Genomic DNA, 25,668 nt, shown 5'->3' on the forward strand with positions numbered 1-25,668 from the left:
GCGCCAGGATGGCTTTGTTGGACTGCGCCATGGTTTCTTCAAAAATAGAACTTGCTTGGTCTTGATTCCTCTTGGCACCGTCTGTCAAAACACTCAACACTCATCATCCATCTGTTAGGGTCTCGAACTTCCCCAGAAGGAATCTACTCCACTTTAAGACTTCCTTCTTAAGTTTAATGCTCGAATCTAAAAATAAAACTACAGCTGTGAAACGGTGCTGCCAATTATCTGCGAACAATGATTGCTGCCTTCTCTGCACTCTTGAGAAAGATCAACCGGAAATATCGTAAACAGTTGTTTTCCATGTATTGGGAAGCGTACTGTTTGAGAACACTGGTCCGTTTAGGAATTCCTTTGCAAATTGTGTGGCGTGTTAGAAGAAAGCTACTCATATCAAAACATTTACCTTTTAAATATCAAAAAAATGTCTTTCGGACCTCCCAGAAGTCTGCAAATGAGTATGTGTTCAACAGTAAATTTGACAAACAGAATCAAACTCATCAAGGTAACATAACATCAAGGGCGGATCTGGCCGGGGGGGGGGGGGGGGGGGGGGTTACACGGGTTACGTAACCCCCCCACCCCCCCAAAAAAGAGGTAATTTATTGGCTCAGGATGCACCAGATAGCCCTATTTTGCTTCTTTGGATAAAAAAATTTCCGGGGAGGCATGCCCCCGGACCCCCCTAGAGGCTTAGGCGCCTTCCGGGCGCCGTCAACTTGTATCTTCGCAGTCATTTTGTAACCCCCCCCCCCCCCCTCCAAAGTGAATTGATCCGCCCTTGAACATTGTCAGTGTCATATACTGAGCAAGTACAAAAGAAATGTTTATAATATGAAAAACTGAACTAAATAAACTCATAAACACGATAAAAATGCAACAGCACTTATTTCAACAGAACAGCAATATGATTGAAGAATTAAAATTTCAACAGAAAACAAGCTGTACATATTTTTTGTTTGTTTTTTTTGTTCCCAGGGGAGCAACTTTATCACAACACACTGCATAGAGTTCAAAGTAAAATTAACCATTTTTTTGGAGAGAAAAAAAAGACAACAGAAACACCAGTAAAGCGAAAAACAGAGTCAGATGAGTGAGAAGAAAAGAACGAGTGATACCAGAGTCGACATACTAATGATTGATTTGATAAGTGTTTTTATCCCAGCGAAGCTGGAGGACCTGGAGGTATCCCACGAACCCACGACCTCCCGATCACGGGGCGGACGCCTCACTGATGCAGTTACCACAAGGCCAACCGTGCCGGTCTATGTGCGTATGAGTGTGTGTTTTGTGTGTATGAGATTTGTGTGACTGAGTCAATCAGTGTGTGTGTGTGTGTGTGTGTGTGTGTGTGTGTGCGTGCGGCATGCGTGCGTAGTATGTACATGTGTGTGTGTCAGTTATGTGTGTGTGTGTGGGGGGGGGGTGTGTGGCTGTTTGTATAAGTCAGAGAAAGAGAGAGAGAGAGAGAGAGAGAGAGAGAGAGTGGCCGGGTGGGTGTGCAGGGGCGGATCAGTTGCTTTGTAAGGGGGGGTGCACTTTGAATCACGAAAAGTGAATGTGATGGGCGCGAAGCGCCCGAATTTGCTAGTGGGGTCCGGGGGCATGCCCCCCCCCCCCCCCCCGGAAAAAATGTGGGCCCAAAGAAGCAAAATGGTGCCATCTGGTGCCATTTGAACTTAGAAATAGTCATAGAATCAACTTTCCAATTTTTTTTTTTTTTTGCACTGTGCCCCCCCCCCCCCCCCCCCCCCTCGTCCACCCCTGGTGTGTACTGATGTGCGGCGTGTGCGTGTGTGTATGTGTGTGTGCAGAGACATAGTATGTCTCTGGTGTGTGTCAGTGTTTGTTTGTAAAGGTGTGTATGTCCGTCTGTCTATATGTGCGTATGGGTGTGTAGTTTTGTGTGTATGAAGTGTGTGTGAGAGAGTGACTCAGAGTGAGTGTGCATGTGTGTACGTGCCGTGTAACTTGGGGGGTGCACGGTGTGTGTGTGTGTGCGCCGTGTGCCGTGTGTGGTGTGTGTGTTCGTGTGTGTGTGTGTTTGAGAGAGAGAGAGAGAGAGAGAGAGAGAGAGAGAGTAAGAGAGAGGTCTTTTGCTGGGGTATGCAGTGCCTTGCCCTTGGCGTTGCACTTCTGATTTTTATTCAAGGTAGACAATCAAAAGTAATTAAGTTACTTCCCCTGGATGTTGGACCAGTGATCACATGACATCACTTCCTCATTCCGTGGCTTTGTTTACTAATCCGCTCGTGACCAAAACACAGATTTGCAGGCATTTGATCGAGCTTTACAGAACTAACTCGGACGACAGTGATGAACTGGGGTGTCCTGTTTCTTCTCCCCCTGTCGTGTGCGTTTGGCGCACTGCTGGGGGGCTACAGACCCGTTGAAAATGATGATCCTGTGATTCAGTCGAAACTGCGTCCCATGTTGGAAACCAAAGGGAGATTGGGCACTCTGCCAATCAGGAGGGTGGAGCAGCAGAGGGTAAAATAATGAATTGAGATTGAAGTTATGATAAAGTGGTCAATGTGGCTATTTCTATTGAATTTGACTTGATCTGTGTTTTTATTAAATGTTAGTGTGTATAATTTTAGGGCTGTATTATACCTACTTTGGACTGGAAAACTGATAATGTTTGAAGTGTGTCCTCCAAATGAAAGTTAAAAACACACAGACATGTACTCCATGTACCTCCATGTACTGCAGCAGAAAACCTCTAGTACACCAGAATATTCAACATGCTGAAGGCGGGTGGAACCAGAAGAAGAAGAAGAACAATTATTAGGAGCAGACCAAAACATTTCAAATTTCAATCATCAGAATTTGGATGATAGAAATAGAATTAGAATATAATTATATATATATATACGGATGCAAGGATGTATTGTAAACAATAATTATATTAAATGTCCATTAATTGTCATGTACACTCATTGTTTCACTTTGAATTATCCCAACAAAAATTCTAATCTCTTGCAGCTCTACAAGGAAACAAATTACAAAGTGTACCAAGGGATACCAAACAACAGTGTAAGTCTTTGTGTGTGTGGTTAAAAAGGAGAGTAATACTAAAACAGCAACAGTCAAACCTGCCCTGGTGACAATTTCTCGGTAAAGACCATATAGGTCTGCTCACAGTCACAACAATCACTGATCGAATCACCCTGGTGACAATTTCTCGGTAAAGACCATATAGGTCCGCTCACAGTCACAACAATCACTGATCGAATCACCCAAAAGGATCTTTGAGAAGTGTTTTTTTCCTCAATGTCCTTTTCCATAGTGATCACTTGTCTGTTACTAATATTAACAGCTATTGTGTTTTCAGCCTAGCAATAGGGTCCGATATTTAGACGAGACAAGTATAATGCCGACGAGTCGAAGACGAATCGTCGGCATTATAGTATACTTGTCTTGTCTAAATATCGGACCCTATTGCTACGATGAAAACACAATAGCGTTTATATAGCTATTCTGACATTAAATTCTGTGTTAAAATCATGTTTTTGTCAGCAACAAGTACCAGAATGGTCCATGTCGTTGATTGCAGACGACGGTTCCCTTTACGCATGAAGCCACGGAAATAACCGAACATTGAAAAACCCACGGACATGTATTACGGAGAAAACTCGAGATAACCGGATGTTTAGCATTACGTCAATATGCTAGGAATCATATGACGTCATGACGTATCATGCTTGCCTACGTATAATGTATGTTCGAAAGTCTGACTTCTGTTGGGAATTCGCGTGGTGAAGACTGCGGTAAATCTGTAGATGATAAGAGAACAAGGATTGTCTCAGAAGAAACGACTAAATGTTTCAGACCGGTAACTTCATTTAAACATCGCACTATACAATGGACGTTCTATGTGACAGGAGAGTTTGCTGATTTTGTGTTAAACATTGGAGAGATCGTCTGCTAGAATCAGAGATAGGTCGCTTCAGATTGCAGCTTCTGGAAATTTGCAAGGTTTGTTGCCTGTTAAAAAACTGGATTGTACACGTAATGTATGCCATGTACAGTAAGCAACAACAAAAACACACACAAAGCAAACGGCATCGTCTGTCGACAAGTCACAGAAACAAACCTGGCGAGGTATGCGTGTACTTTATACACGTGGAAGAAACCGGAACCATGCGTCTTTGTTATTGACAATATGCTTTTGGATATATTGAGAAAAATGGCCGACTTCCGTAGCATTATGCTTCGATGATCGGAAGAGACCATCCAATCACAGCTCCCGAATTCCCCCACGTGTTCATCAGAATAGCTATAATATATATATATATATATGTATATATATAATTATTACAATTACTTTTGGTAGGTCCCTTTCTTTTTTAAAGTCAGAAATAACCTTCATCAAAAACCTGAAGAAAATAGCCTCGCAGTCACACGTTTTCCCCTGTTTCTGTTTTTGTGTATCATGTGACTTAATGTCTGTCTGTCAACAATAGGAATTGCAAGACATCTTAAATAAACTTTCTGGTGAGCTTACCTGTTTGTTTCAGGATATGAAATGATGAAATTGTTATGACTAATTATTCATACGTGGGTTTTTTACAACAATGACCATGTTCTTCTGCATTCTGAGGAAGGGAATAACTCACTAACACTAACAGAAGGCTAGCCTAATATGAAATGTCTCATGAGTGAGGCTGAGAGCTCTTGGTGAGTGCATCATTTTTCTGGACTATTATTTTCCTCTAGGGACTGGAGATCTGTGTCAAGATTACCTGCTTTGACAGTAAGGCTTGCAACGCTGCAGAGCCCTGTGACAAGAACCATGCGCACAATGCCCCCATCCAAGCTGAGCTGAAGCCCCACTTGCTGGGTGGACATGAGGCGGCACAGCCCAAGGAGGTTCAAGAGGCTGTGGACTTTGCTGTGGAGAAGATCAACAGCATGTCCAACAGCATGTTCAGGCTGGTTGCAGAGGATGTCACAAACATGACCAAACAGGTGGCTGTGGTGTGCATAGTGTGTGTGTGTTAATGTGTGTCTGTGTTCATGCGTGAAGTGTAACTGGTGAGAAATAGATCTCTTAGTCTTAAACTACGGTAACTTTAAACGTTTCAAGTGTTGAAACTAGAAACTAGAATAGTGAGGAATTGGGATTTAGGAAGGGTGTGTACACTTCAGAATGTGATATAGCTGTTGGTTAAAATGGGGTTTTGAACACACACACGCTCGCACGCATGTGTGTATGCTTGCACACACACACACACACACACACACACACACACAATTTAAAATGCATAATTGAATACATTAAAACCAGCTTGGAGGATCGTGCCTTTTTCTTTAGTTTTATGAAGAAAAACATTGATTTGAAGTAGTTAAAACTAATGACATCACTCATATTCCAACTGTTCTTCTGCTGCAGGTGATCAACGGACTGCGATACAAGTTCACCATTACCCTCGTTTCCACAGCTTGCCGCAATGCCCTGAAGAACAAGGGGAAGCAACTTGGAGAGTGCAAACTCACCGAAGATGCTGAGGTATTTGATTTGAAAGAGAAAAAGTATTTATTATTTATGTAGAATTCTACTCGTTCTAGGGATGTGACCTTAGAAATGAGTGTAAGGCAAAGAAACAAACCACTGGTGGGTGGGTGTGTCACTGTGTGTGTGTGTGCGTGCAAATGCACATGCCCATGCATGCCACCCTTGTGATCTGATACAAATGTTTGTGTGTTGGAAATCAGGAATTGTTTCCTTGTTTTAACGTTTATTTTTGTTGTTATAAAACATGCTACAAGAAGCCTGTTCACGTGTTTCTACCTATAATTTGTGTGTGAATTTTTATCACCGCAGAGGCAGCAGTGTCACGTGTCGGTCCTGTACACTCGGACAGATGGTCAGAAGTGGGAATATTCTCTTGAGAGCCAACAGTGTGGACCGGTGAGTGTGTCACTTTAAATCTGTTACAAGTTACTCCTCAAATGTTAATATTACTAATACTATTAGTTAATAATAAATAATAATAAAACATTCTGTTATGGCGCTGTTCACCGCCAAATGGCAGTCTCATGGCACTTTACATTAGTTACTTCTTTTTGTCCTCATCACAGGCCCCTCTGCATTTTTTTTAGTTTAGATTGTACATGTGTGTGTGTGTGTGTCTGGGGTTTACATACATCAATGTTCATAAGTGAATATTGTTCTGATAGCTGTTGCTTGTGTGTTTCTATCTGATGATGTGTGTTTCTATCTGATGATGTGTGTTTCTATCTGATGATGTGTGTTTCTATCTGATGATGTGTGTTTCTATCTGATGATGTGTGTTTCTATCTGATGATGTGTGTTTCTATCTGATGATGTGTGTTTCTATCTGATGATGTGTGTTTCTATCTGATGATGTGTGTTTCTATCTGATGATGTGTGGTTCTATCTGATGATGTGTGTTTCTATCTGATGATGTGTGGTTCTATCTGATGATGTGTTGTTTCTATCTGATGATGTGTGGTTCTATCTGATGATGTGTGTTTCTATCTGATGATGTGTGTTTCTATCTGATGATGTGTGTTTCTATCTGATGATGTGTGTTTCTATCTGATGATGTGTGTTTCTATCTGATGATGTGTGTTTCTGTCTGATGATGTGTGTTTCTATCTGATGATGTGTGTTTCTATCTGATGATGTGTGGTTCTATCTGATGATGTGTGGTTCTATCTGATGATGTGTGGTTCTATCTGATGATGTGTGGTTCTATCTGATGATGTGTGGTTCTATCTGATGATGTGTGGTTCTATCTGATGTGTGTTTCTATCTGATGATGTGTGGTTCTATATGATGATGTGTGGTTCTTTCTGATGATGTGTGTTTCTATCTGATGATGTGTGGTTCTATCTGATGATGTGTGTTTCTATCTGATGATGTGTGGTTCTATCTGATGATGTGTGGTTCTATCTGATGATGTGTGGTTCTATCTGATGATGTGTGGTTCTATTTGATGATGTGTGTGGTTTGCAAATCACTTTCACCTGGTGTTTTCAGTTTTCTTCTCATTCTCCTGATATAGTATATGTCGCAGTTGTCATTCACCCAACAATGTAGGTAGCCATATTTCTTCTTCGGAGGATTTGAAAATGCAGCATCACAGTTGAGGGATGTATAGGGCTGCCGTGTGAGGAAGTAACCACAGTAGTACCATACCACTGTTGATTATACATAGTTGATAAGTCATCCCCACACAAAACATAGCAGCTGCTTACTTTTGCCCAGATGTTCTAACCAATACATTGCCACTGGACACAGCAAAGTGCTCAGTCATATAGCAGTACACAAGACCCCCAATGCAGGACTCCCTTCCTTGTAAGACTGGTTTTTCAGACTTTGTTCATAACCTTTGTAAATGTACTCCCTATCCCATTTTGAGACTCCCTAATTTGTAAAACCTGATTTTCTTAGATTTGTATAAGTCTAAAAACTAAAAGGGGGGTTCAATTGATCCTAAGCATGTTGGTGCCAGTATCTTGTATTTACCTGTTGGTGCCAGTATCTTGTATTTACCTGTTGGTGCCAGTATCTTGTATTTACCTGTTGGTGCCAGTATCTTGTATTTACCTGTTGGTGTCAGTATCTTGTATTTACCTGTTGGTGCCAGTATCTTGTATTTACCTGTTGGTGCCAGTATCTTGTATTTACCTGTTGGTGTCAGTTACCTTGTTTACCTGTTGGTGCCAGTATCTTGTATTTACCTGTTGGTGCCAGTATCTTGTATTTACCTGTTGGTGCCAGTATGTTGTATTTACCTGTTGGTGCCAGTATGTTGTATTTACCTGTTGGTGTCAGTATGTTGTATTTACCTGTTGGTGTCAGTATCTGGTATTTACCTGTTGGTATCAGTGCCTTGTATTTACCTGTTGGTGTCAGTTACCTTGTATTTACCTGTTGGTGCCAGTATCTTGCATTTACCTGTTGGTGTCAGTACCTTGTATTTGCCTGTTGGTGTCAGTTACCTTGTATTTACCTGTTGGTGCCAGTATCTTGTATTTACCTGTTGGTGCCAGTATCTTGTATTTACCTGTTGGTGTCAGTATCTTGTATTTACCTGTTGGTGCCAATATCTGGTATTTGCCTGTTGGTGTCAGTATCTTGTATTTACCTGTTGGTGCCAGTATCTTGTATTTACCTTGTGCTTTTTCAAACTGTGGTTTTTCAGCTTCACCGTGCAAATCGCTCAGTGCACAGCGTGCTGGGGGGAGACGACCATGACTACTGCCACGTCCACCTCAAGGCCTTCAGGAAGTTCAAGGACGATTTCCAGCGACTCTACGGCAGTGAAGGTGAGACCACACAGTAAATGTGCAAGCTGTAGACAAATTGTGGAAATACTTCTGTCGCTTTTGTATGTGTTGTGAAAGAGTGGATACTCTTGGTGTAACTGAAAGACGGGCGCAGTGGCGTGGTGGTGAGACATCAGCCTCCTAATCGGGAGGTCGTGAGTTCAAATCCCGGTCGCTGCCGCCTGATGGGTTTAAGAGTGGAGATTTTTTCAATCTCCAGGGTCAACTTATGTACAGACCTGCTTAGTGACTTAACCCCCTTCGTGTGTACACGCAAGCACAAGACCAAGTGCGCACGGAAAAGATCCTGTAATCCATGTCAGAGTTCGGTGGGTTATAGAAACACGAAAATACCCAGCATTCCTCCCCCGAAATCGGCGTATGCTGCCTAAATGGCGGGGTAAAAACGGTCATACATGTAAAAATCCACTCGTGCTTAAAACATGAGTGAATGTGGGAGTCTAAGCCCATGAACGAAGAAGAAGAAGGTTTAACTGAAATTCAAAATACAATAAGACTGCCCAAAAAATGACAGATAAAAGCAAATCAAACGACCGCTGGGTTGAAGATCAGTGAGTGTAACGTTTTGTTTTGTTATCAATTTATAGTTCCAATAATGTACCTTTCTTGTATTTTTGATTCTTGGTTTAATTGAACGAAGCAAAATTTCCCATGTGACATTATGAGCGATCACTAGCGAGCGGCTTGTCTCCACACCGGCTCCTTATGCACCTCTGGAGACACACCCCTTGCAAGTGACTGGCCTATAGTGTCACGTGGAGACACACCCCTTGCAAGTGACTGGCCTATAGTGTCACGTGGAGACACACCCCTTGCAAGTGACTGGCCTATAGTGTCACATGGAGACACACCCCTTGCAAGTGACTGGCCTATAGTGTCACGTGGAGACACACCCCTTGCAAGTGACTGGCCTATAGTGTCACATGGGAAAGTTTGCCTCAATAAAACCAAGTGTATTTGCTCTTTCACAACGCATACAAACCCAACAGAGTTATTTCCGGACATTGTTTAGTGTGCCATACATATGTTATTTGACTCTTGAATGAAGGACGATGGATAAAATTCAAAGCACACAAGGACTTTTCTGTCTTGACACATGCAACAAGGAAATCATGGTTACTGATGGTTGCTTTTACTCGCACGCACACAAACATGCACTTTTTTGAAGTCTCGGATGGCCACCTAAAATTAATATGAAGTTTTGTCGGCCTCTGACGTCACATATGACTCAAAGAAGAAAAAGACGTTCGATCGATACAAATTTTATTATTGAAGAATCTGTGTGATTTCCATGACTTATTTAATTATTGAAGAATCTGTGTGATTTCCATGACTTATTTAATTATTGAAGAATCTGTGTGATTTCCATGACTTATTTAATTATTGAAGAATCTGTGTGATTTCCATGACTTATTTAATTATTGAAGAATCTGTGTGATTTTCATGACTTATTTAATTATTGAAGAATCTGTGTGATTTCCATGACTTATTTAATTATTGAAGAATATGTGTGATTTCCATGACTTATTTAATTATTAAAGAATCTGTGTGATTTCAGAGGAGGAGGCAGCTCGCTTCAAGACATTCTGCGTCAACATGAAACGCATCAAGACCGTGCAGGAGCATGAACAGGGCTCGGCCACCTATGGAATCAACAAGTTTGCTGATCTCTCAGGTATTGTTTCCCTTTGTCAGAAGATATCTCGAGGGTACATGTGTTTGAGTGTGTGTGGGTGGGTGAGTTTGAGTGTGTGTGTGTGTGTGTGTGTGTGTGTGTGTGTGTGTGTGTGTGTGTGTGTGTGTGTGTGTGTGTGTGTGTGTGTGTGTGTGTGTGTGAGCACATGTGATGTGTCTCCTTCAGTTTTTTGTTTGTTTTTCACTTTTTTGTACAGTCTGTTTGGAGTTATTACTGACGATTGATTTCTGCTTCTCGTGGCTTTTGTATTGTGTACGTTTCCCAGTGGTTTTGCTTGATAAGCGGCTAGGTGGACACAGATTTGTATGAACTGAACTTGCTTAAGGAATTGATTGGGAAAAGTTGAGGGAGCTACCAACTGTTTTATCTCCCACAATTCCTCTTGGAATTGGATGACGTGAGAGCGAACGCGGGAGATCATCATTGACCATGTTGTTTTTGTCAGGTTCAGACGTGCAGTAATCCCTTTCCTCTCTACATTGTGATCAGTAAAACCACAATTAGACTTCACTTATTAAGGTAAGCTTGTCGTAAGTTTTGTAATTTTATGTTATCTTCAGAGGCGGAATTCCGCAAATATTACCTGACCCCGACATGGGACCTGAAGACCCTTCGACCCTGGATGACCCCAGCTGGGCCAGCCAATCCCAACGGAGACGCCATCCCTGACAGCTTTGATTGGAGGGATAAGGGGGCTGTGACCCCAGTCAAGAATCAGGTTTGTTGTGTGGATGCTGAGCGCAGAATAAAATAACATTTGTCAAGTTCATGGCTATACAGACCAATCTCCCTTTTAGGACCTCCAGAAATGTAAAAAAATCAGATCTTAAAGTTACTGAACTTGTCACGTCCAGGTGCATGGAGCCCCCGGAGCTTTCAGTCATGCCTCATGCAGGTATCCGTTTAAAAAAATAGCAAGTTTCATTGACTTTCATGCAAGGAGTCAAAATCTGCACATTTTTTACGAAAATTAGTTTTGATCATTCACCAGGCAGGAAAGCGTGGCCCTCAACCAGGCTCACATCACGTCCCGCACGTGAACTAATTACGTCAAAGCCTACATGGAAGTCTATTAGTCTCGGCGAGAGGGAAAATTCTGTCTGTTTTGGTTACTTAAAGTGTAACTAAACAGACATTTTGAAGTGTCAGCTTTACTGAATTGCTTTATGTTTTGTCCAAGTATAGACCTGTAGAAGCGATACTGGACGATTTTTCCAACGTTTACTGTGTTTTCTGATTTACTACGATTTTTTAAAAGTGTTGAACCCATTTCAGATTTACCTGCTTATCTGTTCTTGATTTGATACTTCCAAAGAACAAGTGGTACTTTGAGTTCCGGTTTTATGTTTTAACCAATCAGAATTTGGTTCCTAAATAAAATCGTCTGCTGCCTGTCCCAGCAGAGTCGGCAACAAGCACTGCTTGCCACATGTGTGATGTTACCAACAGAAATAGCCATAAATTGGGCAAGGTAGCAATGCAAATGAATTGGATCTAACTAATGTGCTTGTACTGCATCTCTGGCCTTTGAATTCACTCCAGTACTGGCTCAGCGTGAGAGGCAACATCCTGTCGAAGTCGTAAGCACGAGGCTGACTGGGAGATTATTATTCGAAGAGCATGCTGAAACAGATTGTAAGTACAATATTTTACATGTTCTCGACATTTCTGTTGATCTTTCCTTAACTTTAATTGTTTCCTTGATTTAAAACCCTAGGGCTTGTATTTTTATTTGTGATACTAAGCACGTATCTTTACCACAGTATCTGATCACTTCACACTTGAATTTTGGAATGATGAAGTGGAATTATTTCTGGATCTAATTTATTCCTTGTTCCCCCCCTCTCGATTCCTTTTTTCGCCACATATGTATTGTCGTGTAAGGGGGTAGATGCGTGTACTGGCTGATTTTTTTTATTTCGGTCAGACACAGATGATTGGAAAAAAAACTTGTCAAGGATTTCAGAATTTAATAGATCTGTTCGAAGTTTTTACGGGATGGGTCCTGTTACAATACAGACTGAATGTGCGCAAGATGAACTTTTGATTAAACATACACACACACAAATGAATCTCTTGATTTTGTTATACGGCGAATGTCCAGTTTCCACCACCACGTCTGTGGTATGTTTTTATACTGTTTGATTGAATAGACTGACGTGCATTCTCTCGCAAATGTGCGCGCGTGTGTGTTTGTCTGTGCCTCAGACTTATTAATCAAAGATGATGTTGCACATTGCAGATCTATGCGACAGGAGCAAGTGGACAAGACAGCTACATTTGTCTGAGCGAAGATCCAACGGTAAGCTCTTTTAGCCGAAGACAGCGAGCCTGGGTGCATGCATGCAAGCTTCTATCATGTTCGTGTGAGTGCTGCAGGGCTATTAGACGCCTTTTCATTATTCTTGATTTGGAGATCCATGCAGGGTATTAGAAAGTGCAGAATATACACGTTTGAACAAATACGATGTGTGTTTGCTCTGAAAAAAAGAAAAAACGCAACAAACAAACATTGTATTTGTTTAAAGTATCACAAATATTTATTACCTGTATCTGCATGTTTTGATAATGATGAAGGGTAAATTACTTTGACGTGTGCTTTTTTTTTTTAACCACACTGATAACGAATGATAGAAACACAGACACACTTAATAACATATCCACAAAAATTGTAACAATAAATGTAAGCTGAACAATGCCTGCAACACATTTCAGGCCTCAGAAGTAAGTAATTATGAGATTCAGACAGAGAGAGAAAGCCCAACACGAAACCAGTTGACATTTTTTATTTCATTATGTAATATTAAAAACACGACAACAACGTATTTCCTGTACTTAGTTTCGTGCAATTATGGATTGCAAAGTATGTCTAATTGAGTGGCATAAAGAGGCACAGTTGCATGAAAAACCAACTCGGATCTTGACTAGGATCAGGATTTTACATGGACACAACCTAGAATTTAACATCCTGGGGGGAGGGGGGTACTGCGCCTTTCACATCAAGATGTAAAGATCTATTTTAAATAATACTTATTAGAAGGGAACAAAATCAAACAAACTACAACAATCGTTCTGAGGGGAGAGAATTACCTCTTCCCAAGAAATTACCTCCCTTGCTTTTCTTGTTGTGACTTATGTAGAGTAAAGTGAATAGAAAGTGAATCAGTCAGTAACAAAAAAAACCACAACATTTCTTAAGATCAATGAGGAGTCTTGAAGTATTTGTCAATGTTAATCTTGTATGCATAACAAACAATATATTACGGATTGATAATTAAAGAAAATCGTCTCTTCTACAGGGTTGACCCCCCTAAAAAGGACACCCACAACCATGCAAATTACTTCTGCATCTGTTGAACCAATTATTTTATATATGGTATTCATTATCTTCAGTTTATGTTCTGCCTTTCCAGTAAGTGGCAATTTTGTAAATTGAATGGTCTGACTTTTGTGCAATTTTAATTTTTTTTCTCCAAATTCGGGGGTCGACTAAACAGAACGAGTTTTGACATTGAGCGGTAGCCATTTTTACCTAATTTAAACCCTTCAGGCTTTTACCTTTTTGATTATTTTGAATGTCTGAGTATGTAAAAACATCCCCTTCAACCCCCAGGCTATCGATGACCTGAAGAAAGCATGCAGTTACAGCTAGGTTCAGGGCAATCCTCAGACACGAAAGCGTTGGTGTCATTGGTGATGCAAAAGTTAGATAATTTAACCTACAAATTTGCCACTTTGTGAACTGCACATGCATAAAATCAAGTTTAAGTATGCTGAATATGAAGTTATCCAGTCAATTGGTGTAGAAGTTATAGCATTTCTGTCAGTTAACAGTATTTAAAATCTCTAAAGTAAAATCTGACATATTCGAAAGTTTTGCATAAACACCCAGACAATTTTTACGATATTCTCCTAAGCTTCTCCACTTCTCAGCCCTGTCTTGGAAATGAATTCGAATAAGGCAGTCAAAATAACTTAGTTTGGAGCACCCATCAATCAGAATAAGCATTAACTTTTGACACAGGAAATATCTTCTACCGAAAGCTCTCCTGGTTTTATTCTACATTTTTCCTGCATAATGGTAACAAATTTAATGATAAATCTAAACAACGAAGTGACTGTGGTAAGATGAACAAAGTTAAAAAACAAAGGATTACTGTAAATGGTTTACGAATCGAAATCTAAACAAGTTTTAATGATAAGTAAAATGATAAAAAAAATAAAATAAAAAAAAAGCTAACGTCCTCGCATTTGTCCAGAATTATTCCATGTTTAACATGGGAACAGAGGTATAATTGGTCTAAAGAATTTATCTGTATGCAATGCCCGCTATAGGTGAAAGACTTTTGTGGAAGCCATGGAAGAATGCATCGCTGTTGTGCTGGTTCAGCTTGAGGTCCTGTCCTAGCGAATATCCTGCACACACAAAAACACGACTTTTTAAGCCACTTATGTTGCATTCCGTGACATAGCTTTGTTAAAACCGTGTGCCTGATAATAATGACAGATTTTGTTGATATACATTTTTTTTAAGACACCCCATATAATATTGTTTGACAATCTCTTTCAACATAGTTTACGAATCACCAATGTGTATACAAACGCAAATAACCCTCAATAAATTACTTTCCAGAGAGAGAGAGAGAGAGAGAGAGAGAGAGAGAGAGAGAGAGAGAGAGAGAGAGAGAGAGAGATCAAAACTAGAAAATGTGTGCTATATAAAACAAGGATAATCACTGTCAAATCTTTGCTTGTAGATCTGCATGGTGTTTACTGCGCTATATACACAACCTGTTTTATTTCATTTATTTATTTATTTATTTTTTGGGGGGGGGGGGGATGTTTTGTGATAAGGGTTTTTTCAAAGCCTTTACTGCTTTAGTCATTGAATCCACCCGACTTCGATTTATTGTTCAGTGATGGGTAATTGTGTGACCAACTATGTAAGTTAGTGATTGTTCTGGCTTCATACAATGACATTGCATTAATTTTATAAGTGTATGTGTGTGTGTTTCAGGCAAAAGCTGATATTACAGTCCTAGTTGTATGCAGTACCTCTGCTTCTTCGTTCAGGAATCAAAGTATACAATCTAAACCGATTATTTTGTTCAATAATCTTCAGCTTACCATCCCGAAGAAGGCAGTAACGTGCCGAGATATTGATTATAGATATTAACGTACCTAACCTGGTTACTGGTGTGTTTTCTTTTTATTTCAATAATGTAAATGTGTGACAACTTGCAGGGTACTTGATGTTCAGAGCAATTTTTCTGGCAAAAGACCTTTTATGGATCAAAGAAAACTTGTGTCGTGGTGCACAAGTCAATCAATTTGGTTGATAAATAATTTGTGCTGCATTTTCCCTGGTTCCAAAACGTAGTATGTATTACCACATGTCCTACCTGTCATTGGCATCACATGATTCTCTGCAAGCAGTCTTTTGTGGAAATACGTCATTTAACACTTGCACTTATAGTAGGGCTGATGGGGTCTATGTCGACCAAAAGAGTGGGATTCTCTGTAGGTCGAGTTCCTGTAGGTGGATTCCCTGTATACCTAAGACTTTAAAATTGGCAATCTAGTATACAGGGAATCCCACAGGGTGCAGTTTTTCAATAAAACTTGCAAACCATACTCGAATTTCTAAGAAATATCAAAAAAAGATCGAAAAACATCAAATTCTAACGATGTCGCTAAGCATCACGTGACTTTCATTGATATTAGCAAAACGCTACAGGAACTACACCCTGTGGTATTCCCTGTATACAAGATTGCCAATTTGAAAGTCTTACAGTGAATCCCATTCTTTTGGTCGACATAGACCCCATCAGCTATAGTAGGTGGCTGTGGAACGGTAGACATGCAACGACAACGAACAACAAAAGACAAAGTGTGGAGAACACTCATTTTTCTTAACATACGCTAATTTTCTTTGAGAATGCTCCAAGTGAAAATCAGGGGTTCCTAGGCCTGATATCACAATTAAACAGCTTCTTCTCAGAATCAGGAGGGAAAAAACGAGATGTCGTGACAAGAACAGACAGCAGCAGCAGCAACAACAACATTGCTAAATCGTCGCTTTAACAAAATTTCATGTTTAGTATCGCAGACAAAGCACGGCTACTGATCCGACCAAAGCCACACTTCATGCACGATGGGCACATTGTTATGGCCAGCTTGTTAACGTGAGCATTGTGTATGTTTTACATAGAATTGAATGTGTTTGTCGTTGTGTCTGTCATCTATCCTAGTCGTTTGATTTAGAATAAAGCAAACTTATTACAATGACGATTTTCTTCGGTTTTTGATGAAGGATTGGCATCAAGACTTTTCCTATTTTCCAACTCTGCCACCATACACTGGCCGTTCAGGTCTGCATGTCGACCACATGGTGTGTGATCAGATTTTTCGGACATGTTCACAATGCTTACATGACCCCCAAATGGAAAATCAGTTTGTATTTGTTATGTTTTTGTGTAAGCACAATCTTCATACAAGTAAACAGAAACAGTTTTGTTGCAAACAGAGCCTTCATAAGAAAAAATGCTTCTAAGTCAAAATACATACCCCCTTTTTCGTATTGCGTAAAATATACCCATAAATTCTGGACATCATATTTTTATTTTTTTTCACAACAATGAAACCAAACTTTGGCATATGTTTTAGCAATATATTCACAATAAAACCTATGAGTTTGAAGGCTGCATCTTGTTTTGTTTATTTTTGAGAATTTTTTTACAAACCCATGCAAATGGCCAGTTTCTGGGGAGAGACTGGGGAGATAATGGCCAGTATAGAAAGAGTTAATAAGTAAACTAATGTCAGAAGTAGGTATTTACCTTGTTTGCCTTCGCGTTCTTGATAGCCCGCTGCAGCATTTGTATCACTTCCCTTGACATTCAAAACGCCAATGTATTTCTGAAAGGAAAATAAAGATATTGACCGAAACATCACACAAGTGGTATATCATGCTAGGTTTTGTTTACAGTGCCTGTTCTACGACCACATCTGATTGTAATTTTAATAAAGAAAAACTGTATCCATTTATTACTTCTCTATTTGTGTGTGTTTGTGTGTGTGCAGGGGCGGATCACATCATTTTTAAGGGGGAGTTTCCAAATTTCTTTTATGGACAATTTGACGACGCGAAGCGTTTAGTTGAAGACGCGAAGCGTTCAACCTCCTTGGGGGGGGGGGGGGGGGGGGGGGGGGGGGGGTGTCCGACAAATGTTGATAAAAACAAGGAAAATGGATGAATCCGAGCCAAGAAACATCCCCTAATACACCTTCCAAAAAAGTAAATATATTAAGAAGAAAAATTTGAATCACAACAAGGACAACTGATAGATCTGGCGCAACCTGAGCAAACTAATTAGCCAACTTCTTTCCAAAATCGTCACTTAGAATACAAAGGCCGGATCCGCCCAGTGTGTGTGTGTGTGTGTGTGTGTGACCGATGACCTTCTCTAAATTCTAATCGTTGCGTTTGCATGGTAATACAGTTTTAATACTGGATATGCCCATGAAAAAATATCATTTCTTGTTCATGTCATTGTGTGTGTGTGGCCAGGACCGTGACTTCTGCTTGCCTCGACGTCTTCAGAAAAGACACAAAATGCCAGCAGGCGTATGTTCTTGGAGCACTCAGTATGCCGTCATCTGCAAACAAATAAATACAAATTATTCAATTGTGTAAATAAAGAACAATCATTTTAATATTACAACAAAAAATTCATATAACTGTAGTCTTCACCAGAGACATCCACTACACTATCTTTAAATAAAACTGCCATAAAAAATTGAAATACTATAAAACTTACCCCCACTCAGATCTATTTGGGATTATTCAAGTTTCAACCATGAAACGATGCCGGTTTGGACAGATCTGCTAGTTTGCCGCTGAAACTGAAATCAAAGGCGATCTTCAGAACTATTTCTAATCTTGTATTTGTGATTAATATAAAATACTGATCTTCCCAATAGAAGCTGATGTGTATACACATGACCAGGACAAGGTATTTTGTTACAGGGCATTTACGCAGACGTCGCAGTTCAAAATATCGTTTTAGATCTGATTTTGTACAGCAGCCTGTGTGATTCAGAATCGTCTGCCCTTTTTCGGTTTAACATTTTATGGACGATTCCTATGAGACTGCTCAATCATAACTGATGACAAATTCAGAAACAGATGATGGTTTCAAGTAGGCTACAGTAATGATTCGTTAAAAATGTCAAGCCACTCGTCGATCATTCACACTCAAAGAACCCAAGCCAAATCTGCTCTGGTTCCGAGCAGCTTTTTCCAACTGAGACCCTAATTGTTACGCATCTGCCGCGAAAAGATAGACCACAAACAAGCGGCACTGTACCATGCTTTCGTTTATGTTGCTAAACAGATTAAATGTGCATTGTAAATGTGCTTACAGCAAAGAAATGCACCCTTACTTACCACAAAAATACTGGTACCACATTCATCGCACTTGTGTCTTCTTACCAAAACCAATCGATATGTTTGTTTACGATGTATTGGTAATTACTAACCGTTAACTATTTTTCAAAAATCTGAAATGACTTTTAAGAATCAAAGAAAGATTCGCTAAAACGGTTGACTTCAGAAAATAAGCAATATTTTTCTGAACCATGAAATAAAAATCGAAAACTCCGTTTGATCTTTTATTTTGGTAGATTGATGACAACAGCCGGAACTGAAAGTACCAGAACCAAAAATTAAGGGCATTAATCAGGTAAACTAAGAAGATTGTCGTTCCTGGCGCGTACTTCACATGTCCGTCAAACAGTGTCCGAGTGAGAGAAAAATTTTTTTTTTTTCGCAGTTCGACAGTATATGAGGCCCTTCTTCATATCAAAGTGTAAAGGTTGCTGAACGATGTTTTTCCTTTTTGCTTGTTTAGTTACACTTTAACGTCAAGACATTGTGTTTGATTACGAAAGAAAATTGTAAATGATGGCGTGTGAATAAGTGATAGAGCACAGCAACATTTCATGTTCAGCTAATTAGTTTCCACTTTGCCTGTTCTATACTCTGATTACAACACAAGATGAAAAGGAGTTATCATTTCATGGCAATGTTTTGTTGTAACAGGGACAGTGCGGTTCATGCTGGGCATTCTCCACTACCGGCAACATCGAGGGCCAGTGGGCCATCAAGTCAAACAAACTGGTTTCCCTCTCCGAGCAGGGTGAGTACCCTAGCATTACAATGTTACGCCCCACCCCCACCCCCACCCCCTCCCCTTTCAAGGTCACAAGTGACAAAATCAGGTCTCAAAACGGGAAGTCTGAAAATAGAGGTAAATTTCCAGACAAGAAGAAAACAGGGTCTTAATTAAAAACAGGAGAGGTCTTCAACCATGTGTGTTTGGTAGGGAAGGGGGTACACTATATATCAATTATCCAAAACTAAAAATAAAGACTTTGCTATTCTTGGTTACACAGAATCTTAACATTGGCAGACTTACCCACTCAATTCAAGCCTCAACATTTTAATTCAATGTTGTACATGTATCACAATTTCATAACATTTCTCAACTTGTTGGCAAAGACCAAGAAACACGAGAATAAAAATATTGTAATAATAAATCAAAACAAGGTGCTAAAGAAATGTTTGCAGTGAGGTCCGAAGGGCTTTTTGTAACTGCACAATTGAATAAAACTCTTCAACAGGTCGTTGGCTTCATAGCGTGTCAGTGTCTGCTCTGCCACAAAAAGTTTCATTATGACAAGTGCCTTTGCTTGCAAATTAACAAACGATAACAAATTGCTCAGAGCAAAGGCAAACGGTATTGTTATTCTTGTCGATATTGACTTAGATCACGTTTTAATGTACAAAACAAAAACTAGATAAACATTGTGCTGTGAGCACCATTGTAACCAATTATGCTGTCACAATGTTTGCAAGCAAACATGTCAATGTCACCGTTTTTGTCGACAGAACTTGTGGACTGCGATAAGCTTGACGAGGGCTGCAACGGAGGCCTGCCATCCAATGCCTATGAAGCCATCATGAAACTGGGTGAGTGATAGCGTTTTCTGTAATGGGGGCCTGTATGTTCTTGGAGGGTTCTTTATTGATTCAGGCATAAAACACACACGCATGCACACACACACGCACTCATTTCTGTGACCTGGAGCATCAATCTGGTTGTGGGAAGCAGTAACCTTTGACATTGAATATTCATATCTGATCATGTGCAGGTGGTCTGGAGACGGAGGGAGAGTACAAGTACGAGGGTGCAGATGAGAAGTGCAAGTTCAACCGCACCGAAGTGGCGGTCAAGATCAACGGAGGTCTCAACATTTCCAGCGATGAAACTGGTGTGTTTTGCATTTATGTGAAAGGGGCAATTAATGGTTTAATGAATTTTGTTTTTTGCTTTGAGTGGTACCACTACAAAGTTCCAGTAAATGTTCAGCTTTTGACAGTGTTTTATTTCAATTCTTCACAGAAATGAAGGCCTGGTTGTTCAAGAATGGTCCAATCTCCATTGGTATCAACGCCTTTGCTATGCAGGTACAGACCCTTGATTTCTTTTCTTGTTTTTCTGTGCAATCTGGTAGCAACGAGATGGATGAAAGTAGCAACGAGATGGATGAAAGGTTTTGTTGTTTTTCTGTGCAGTCTGGTAGCAACGAGATGGATGAAAGTAGCAACGAGATGGATGAAAGGTTTTGTTGTTATTCTGTGCAATCTGGTAGCAACGAGATGGATGAAAGGTTTTGTTGTTTTTCTGTGCAATCTGGTAGCAACGAGATGGATGAAAGGTTTTGTTGTTTTTCTGTGCAATCTGGTAGCAACGAGATGGATGAGAGTAGCAACGAGATGGATGAAAGGTTTTGTTGTTTTTCTGTGCAATCTGGTAGCAACGAGATGGATGAAAGGTTTTGTTGTTATTCTGTGCAATCTGGTAGCAACGAGATGGATGAAAGGTTTTGTTGTTTTTCTGTGCAATCTGGTAGCAACGAGATGGATGAAAGGTTTTGCCAAAGCCATGTTTTCAGACCCTTCAAATAAAGTGTGGTACAGTGGGACCTGCCATGAAAGGACACCCTTGGGACCAGCAAAGTGTCCCTACATTGCAGGTGGCCTGTCATGACAGGTTTATTTTGGTAGAGATAATAGACAAAGGGAACTCAGAATGTGTCCTTTTAACGGAGGTGTCCTCTCATCAGAGGGGCCACACATCACAGGTACCACTGTAACTAGGAAGCAAGTTTTAATTCAGTTTGGTTTTGTGCACCAGATAGATAAGAACAAATTTCAGAAAAACAACTAAAGATCATTGTCCTTGCGACAGTGAGATGAAAATGTGATGTTTTTCATTTTGTCTTGAAAGAAAGTTCATTTGTAAAAGGGAAACATGTTAGGTAGTATTGTAAGTTTGCAACCGTTGAGTTAAATATTAGTTGACAAGAAAAGGACAGCTTGCATGCTTGAAGTTTTATGATTTTAATGAATTTCCTGTATGATTTTTGTTGTCAGTTCTACTTTGGAGGCATTTCCCACCCGTGGAAGATATTCTGTAACCCTACAAGTCTGGACCATGGGGTTCTCATTGTTGGATATGGAGTTTCCAGTGAGTGCCAAAGCTGTTTGGGGTCATTTCATTTTAAAGGGAGGAATTTGCAAGAAGAAGAATTTGAGGGAGGGGCTGTATCATCGTGTGTAAACTTTTCATTTATGATTCGATGAAAGAGGATTGTATGTGGAGTGAACTGAATGTAAGCTTTAAAAGCTTTAATAAAAAGCAGAATTGAATCATATGAAATGTATAATATATGTGCTTTGTCTTTGTGTGGATAAATATCTGTTGTGGTGTGTGTGTGTGTGTGTGTGTGTGTGTGTGTGTGTGTGTGTGTGTGTGTGTGTGTGTGTGTGTGTGTGTGTGAACATGTCAACATGTCAACATGGATGGATGTGGGTGTTTGTTTACAAAAAAACGATATGAGAAGTGTACATGAATGAATGTTGAAAGAAGTTAAACTGAAATTGAAACTTTGATCACACTGTTAACAGGCAGCGGTGAGCCGTACTGGATTGTCAAGAACAGCTGGGGACCGGACTGGGGTGAAAAGGTATGATGGCAGTTTTGCAATGTTGAAAAAAAATTGGTACAGTGCAACCCCCATTTGGAGACCCCCCCCCCCCCCCTCCCCCTTTCTTTTAACCTTTCAACCTTCGCCAGGCTTCGTGGTGTGTGGACGACCCAGAGCCTCACAAAATCGTCTTTATCTCTGAAACTATTTGGAGTTTTTAATTGAAACTTCATGTAATCTCTAATTAAAATACGACCTTCCCATTGCCCAACTTTTGAAAGATTATCTTAGTAAACAAACAAATAAACGATGACATAATTTGAACTACACAGTCCGAATGATGTGGGTCGTGGACGACCCATATGGAATTACGTCAGGAATTTTACATTGTTTATCCTTATTCGGATGGTGTGGGCCATATACACTGCAACGAGGCAGCACAACGTTTATCCCTATTTGGATGGCGTGGGTCGAGTACGACCCATACTTTTTTCGTTGAATCCTTCTTTGAAAAGTATCACATCATCCGGACTGTGTAGTCCAACGCATGATCCGGTGAAGGTTAAAACCTTGATTTTTCAGAATTTTTGTTCATTACCTCTAAAAAAAAAAAGTAAATCCATTTTAAAACTGCCTCCATTTTAAGACCTGATTTTCTCAGATTTTGTGAAGTCTTTAAAGGGGGTTCCACTGTACATGTATCCTGTTTACTGACATAGTACACTTGTATTGACTGGTGTGTGATAAATACACACATTCAGTGCTGACATTTTTAAGGTCTGAGAAACAAAGGGACATAAATGCTCTAAATGCATACAATATGTGCAACAAGAATGAGAGTTACCGGTAAGCGGAACCAATCTCCTTGCACCGGAGAGAATAACTTGCATTGAAATGCACAAGTGACGTTCATCCTCTAAGGGATTGGTTTCTTAAATAATGGTTCAATCATTTTGATTGGATTATAGAAAGGACACAAATTCAGGGCTGACATTTTGAAGGGATCTGTTTCTGAAATAAAACATGCAGATGCGTGCAATTCTTATAGGAAGGATTCAGCCACAGTTTTGAAAACATAACGAAATAAGGTGCTTCCCTTTACTTTGCTGATCCTGAACGTAAGTTATAATGCATCAACCTTCAGGTCAGATTGAGCCAATAGACATATTCCAAAAATAACTCTGTCAGGTTTGTATGGGTTGTGAAAGAGTGAATGCCCTTGCTTTTTACTCGGACAAACACTGGAGGGGGCCGTCACTAGTGAGGGGTGTTTGGGCAACACGTGGACAGGAGCAAATGTGAAGTTATTTGTCAGAGGAAAAGCAAGGGCATTCACTCACAACCCATACAAACCCGACAGAGTTCTTTCTGAAAATCGTCAATTCTGTCACACATCCAGGTGTTTACAGTCTAGCGTCTGTTAAAGTCCTCTGTTTCTGGTGTGTTGATCCTTCAGAATATGTGTGTATCGGTCTCAAAAGCACTTGTTATGTGTATCAATATATGTAATTTTCATTGAAACAGCAGAAGTGATCCACTCAGAAGTACTTTAACGGTAACAGCACATCCTTTGAAACTTTTACTTATAGCCAAACCAAGCATACAAAAGTCTGGGACTCTAAATTCATTGTCTGTATCTCATTGTGAAATTATTTTGGTATTGTTTTCAGGGCTACTATTTGGTGTACCGCGGCAGTGGTGTGTGTGGACTGAACCAAATGTGCACATCGGCCAAGATCAACTAAACGACCCGTATGCTCATGTAGCTCACTTGATGCCAACTCAGTTATAGCCTAGATTTTTGTTTAGATTTTTTTTAAGCTGTAACTGTTTTCTAAATGTTTTTAAAGGTTTTTAGAGACCCCTCTCTGTCTGTCTGTCTGTTTGTCTGTCTCTCTCTCTCTCTCTGTCTCTCTGTCTCAGTCTATCTGTCTTTCTCTTTCCCTCACTCTCTATTTAATTTTGTACATATCACTTGTGGCATGTTATTTTCACAGAAATTAGTTGAATTAAGGTAGAAGTTGGTTCAGGCTGTGAAAAAAAGGGATATTATTACCAGTGTGACTTGCTTTTACTTTTTCTGTTTGCAGGAGATGTGCAGAGGTTTTAGATTGTGTGTTTGTGTGTGTGTGTTTTTTTTTTTTTTTTTTTTTTTTGGGGGGGGGGGGGGGTGGCATTTAAGAGAGTTTAAGGAGTTTGTTTTTGTACTAATTAAATAATCAGAAATGTTTGTGCTGTGTTTATTCTGTGAAGTAAATTTCTCAGATTAGAATGTCCCACTTGGTTTTGTCAATGTTTGAACCAGTGGGTTCACAGGGCGGGGATGTAGCTCAGTCGGTAGCGCGCTGGATTTGTATCCAGTTGGCCGCTGTCAGCGTGAGTTCGTCCCCACGTTCGGCGAGAGATTTATTTCTCAGAGTCAACTTTGTGTGCAGACTCTCCTCGGTGTCCGAACACCCCCCGTGTGTACACGCAAGCACAAGACCAAGTGCGCACGAAAAAGATCCTGTAATCCATGTCAGAGTTCGGTGGGTTATAGAAACACGAAAATATCCAGCATGCTTCCTCCGAAAACGGCGTATGGCTGCCTAAATGGCGGGGTAAAAAACGGTCATACACGTAAAATTCTATAAGTGTACGTGGGAGTTTCAGCCCACGAACGCAGAAGAAGAAGAAGAACCAGTGGGTTCTATTTTTGTCTCCTTCTTTAAGATACACTGATAAAGGTTCTGTATAAAATTGTACTCGCCCTGTCATCAGGGTATTATATTGGGTCACTCATTTACAGGAACTTTAAATCAAAATCTGCTGTATTTGTGGTTAAGTATTCCTGGGAACTCAATTTAGCTATATTTTATTTAAAAAGACCTGGAGCAATACTTTTTATCTGTAAAGTATTTATTGTGAGCGTGTATTGAGAATAGTTTTATACTTACTATATTTAATATTCTTTTTCTTGTTTAAAAAAGTTGTTATCCTCAAAGTACTTTTAGATCTGATATTTTACATTGTTCATATTTCCTCCTTAGAAATGCCCTTGTGTGATCATTTGTTTACCTTTTTATAATTTAAAAGAAAAGTTTATTCTAAAAAACGATTTGATTCTTGATTATAAGTCTTTTGCCTTTTCCACATTGAGAACAAGAAAAAGAAGGTAAAAAATTACAAAGAAATTATGTTTACATTTTCATGATTTATTTCAATTGGCAAGCTCTTTGCATCGTGAAGAATCTTATCTATAGATTTGAGACTTTGGTGGAAAAAGTAAAAAATCTCATTTTTGCAACTTTTATAATTCTGGCTTTTCAGAGCAATAAAACATTCCTCATTTCAGCTTCATGCTATTTTCTGTGTGTAAATGTGTGTGTGTGTGTGTGTGTGTGTGTATGTATGTGTGTGTGTGTGTGTGTGTGTGAAGGCTGTTTAAATAACGTAAGCGCGTTCCTTGTTCATTCATTTTCAAGGAGCAACAAAATATCCACATCCATTCACTCGAGAGTCTGGTCTAAAGGGAGACAATCACACAAATACGAAATTCATGAATTATGCATTCATCCCCCTGTACGTAAGGAAGGATAACTCTATTGGCTTACACA

The 25,668-nt window shown here is 39.9% G+C and overlaps 2 protein-coding genes and 2 long non-coding RNA genes across 5 annotated transcripts in view; 2 read left to right on the top strand and 2 right to left on the bottom strand.

Moving 5' to 3' along the window:
• The window catches only part of LOC138952278 (E3 ubiquitin-protein ligase UBR2-like), an 85,517-nt gene extending 85,247 nt beyond the window's left edge, over nt 1-270 (bottom strand). For both annotated transcript variants that reach the window (XM_070323913.1, XM_070323912.1), the window contains exon 1: nt 1-270. This exon is cut by the window's left edge and continues 35 nt beyond it. In XM_070323913.1, the coding sequence (XP_070180014.1) occupies nt 1-31 (31 nt within the window). In that variant the 5' untranslated portion in view covers nt 32-270.
• Nucleotides 271-2,198: 1,928 nt separating this feature from the next.
• Nucleotides 2,199-25,405, top strand: LOC138952280 (cathepsin L-like). The gene is made up of 15 exons (XM_070323914.1): nt 2,199-2,490; nt 2,986-3,036; nt 4,720-4,971; nt 5,396-5,512; nt 5,828-5,914; nt 8,178-8,301; nt 9,881-9,997; nt 10,579-10,736; nt 19,122-19,218; nt 19,971-20,051; nt 20,234-20,353; nt 20,485-20,549; nt 21,519-21,612; nt 22,053-22,111; nt 23,743-25,405. The coding sequence occupies exons 1-15, from the start codon at nt 2,317-2,319 to the stop codon at nt 23,815-23,817; spliced, it is 1,671 nt and encodes a 556-aa protein (XP_070180015.1). The 5' UTR covers nt 2,199-2,316; the 3' UTR covers nt 23,818-25,405.
• Nucleotides 11,194-15,425, top strand: LOC138952283 (uncharacterized). The gene is made up of 3 exons (XR_011451341.1): nt 11,194-11,653; nt 12,261-12,320; nt 15,036-15,425. It is a non-coding gene; the product is annotated as an uncharacterized lncRNA (long non-coding RNA).
• LOC138952281 (uncharacterized) lies at nt 12,017-16,989 on the bottom strand. The gene is made up of 2 exons (XR_011451340.1): nt 16,858-16,989; nt 12,017-14,434 (listed from the first exon to the last, which is right to left on the bottom strand). It is a non-coding gene; the product is annotated as an uncharacterized lncRNA (long non-coding RNA).
• Nucleotides 25,406-25,668: the final 263 nt, after the last annotated feature.

The sequence above is a fragment of the Littorina saxatilis genome, linkage group LG17 (assembly GCF_037325665.1).
Source record: "Littorina saxatilis isolate snail1 linkage group LG17, US_GU_Lsax_2.0, whole genome shotgun sequence".
In the NCBI taxonomy this organism is placed as follows: Eukaryota; Metazoa; Mollusca; class Gastropoda; order Littorinimorpha; family Littorinidae; genus Littorina; species Littorina saxatilis.

Coding starts and splice junctions, on each gene's coding strand:
- LOC138952280 (XM_070323914.1), top strand. CDS start 2,317: ATGAACTGGGGTGTCCTGTTTCTTCTCCCCCTGTCGTGTGCGTTTGGC. Junction 8,302..9,880: donor GCGACTCTACGGCAGTGAAG/GTGAGACCACAC, acceptor GTGTGATTTCAG/AGGAGGAGGCAGCTCGCTTC. Junction 20,550..21,518: donor TCAACGCCTTTGCTATGCAG/GTACAGACCCTT, acceptor TTTTGTTGTCAG/TTCTACTTTGGAGGCATTTC.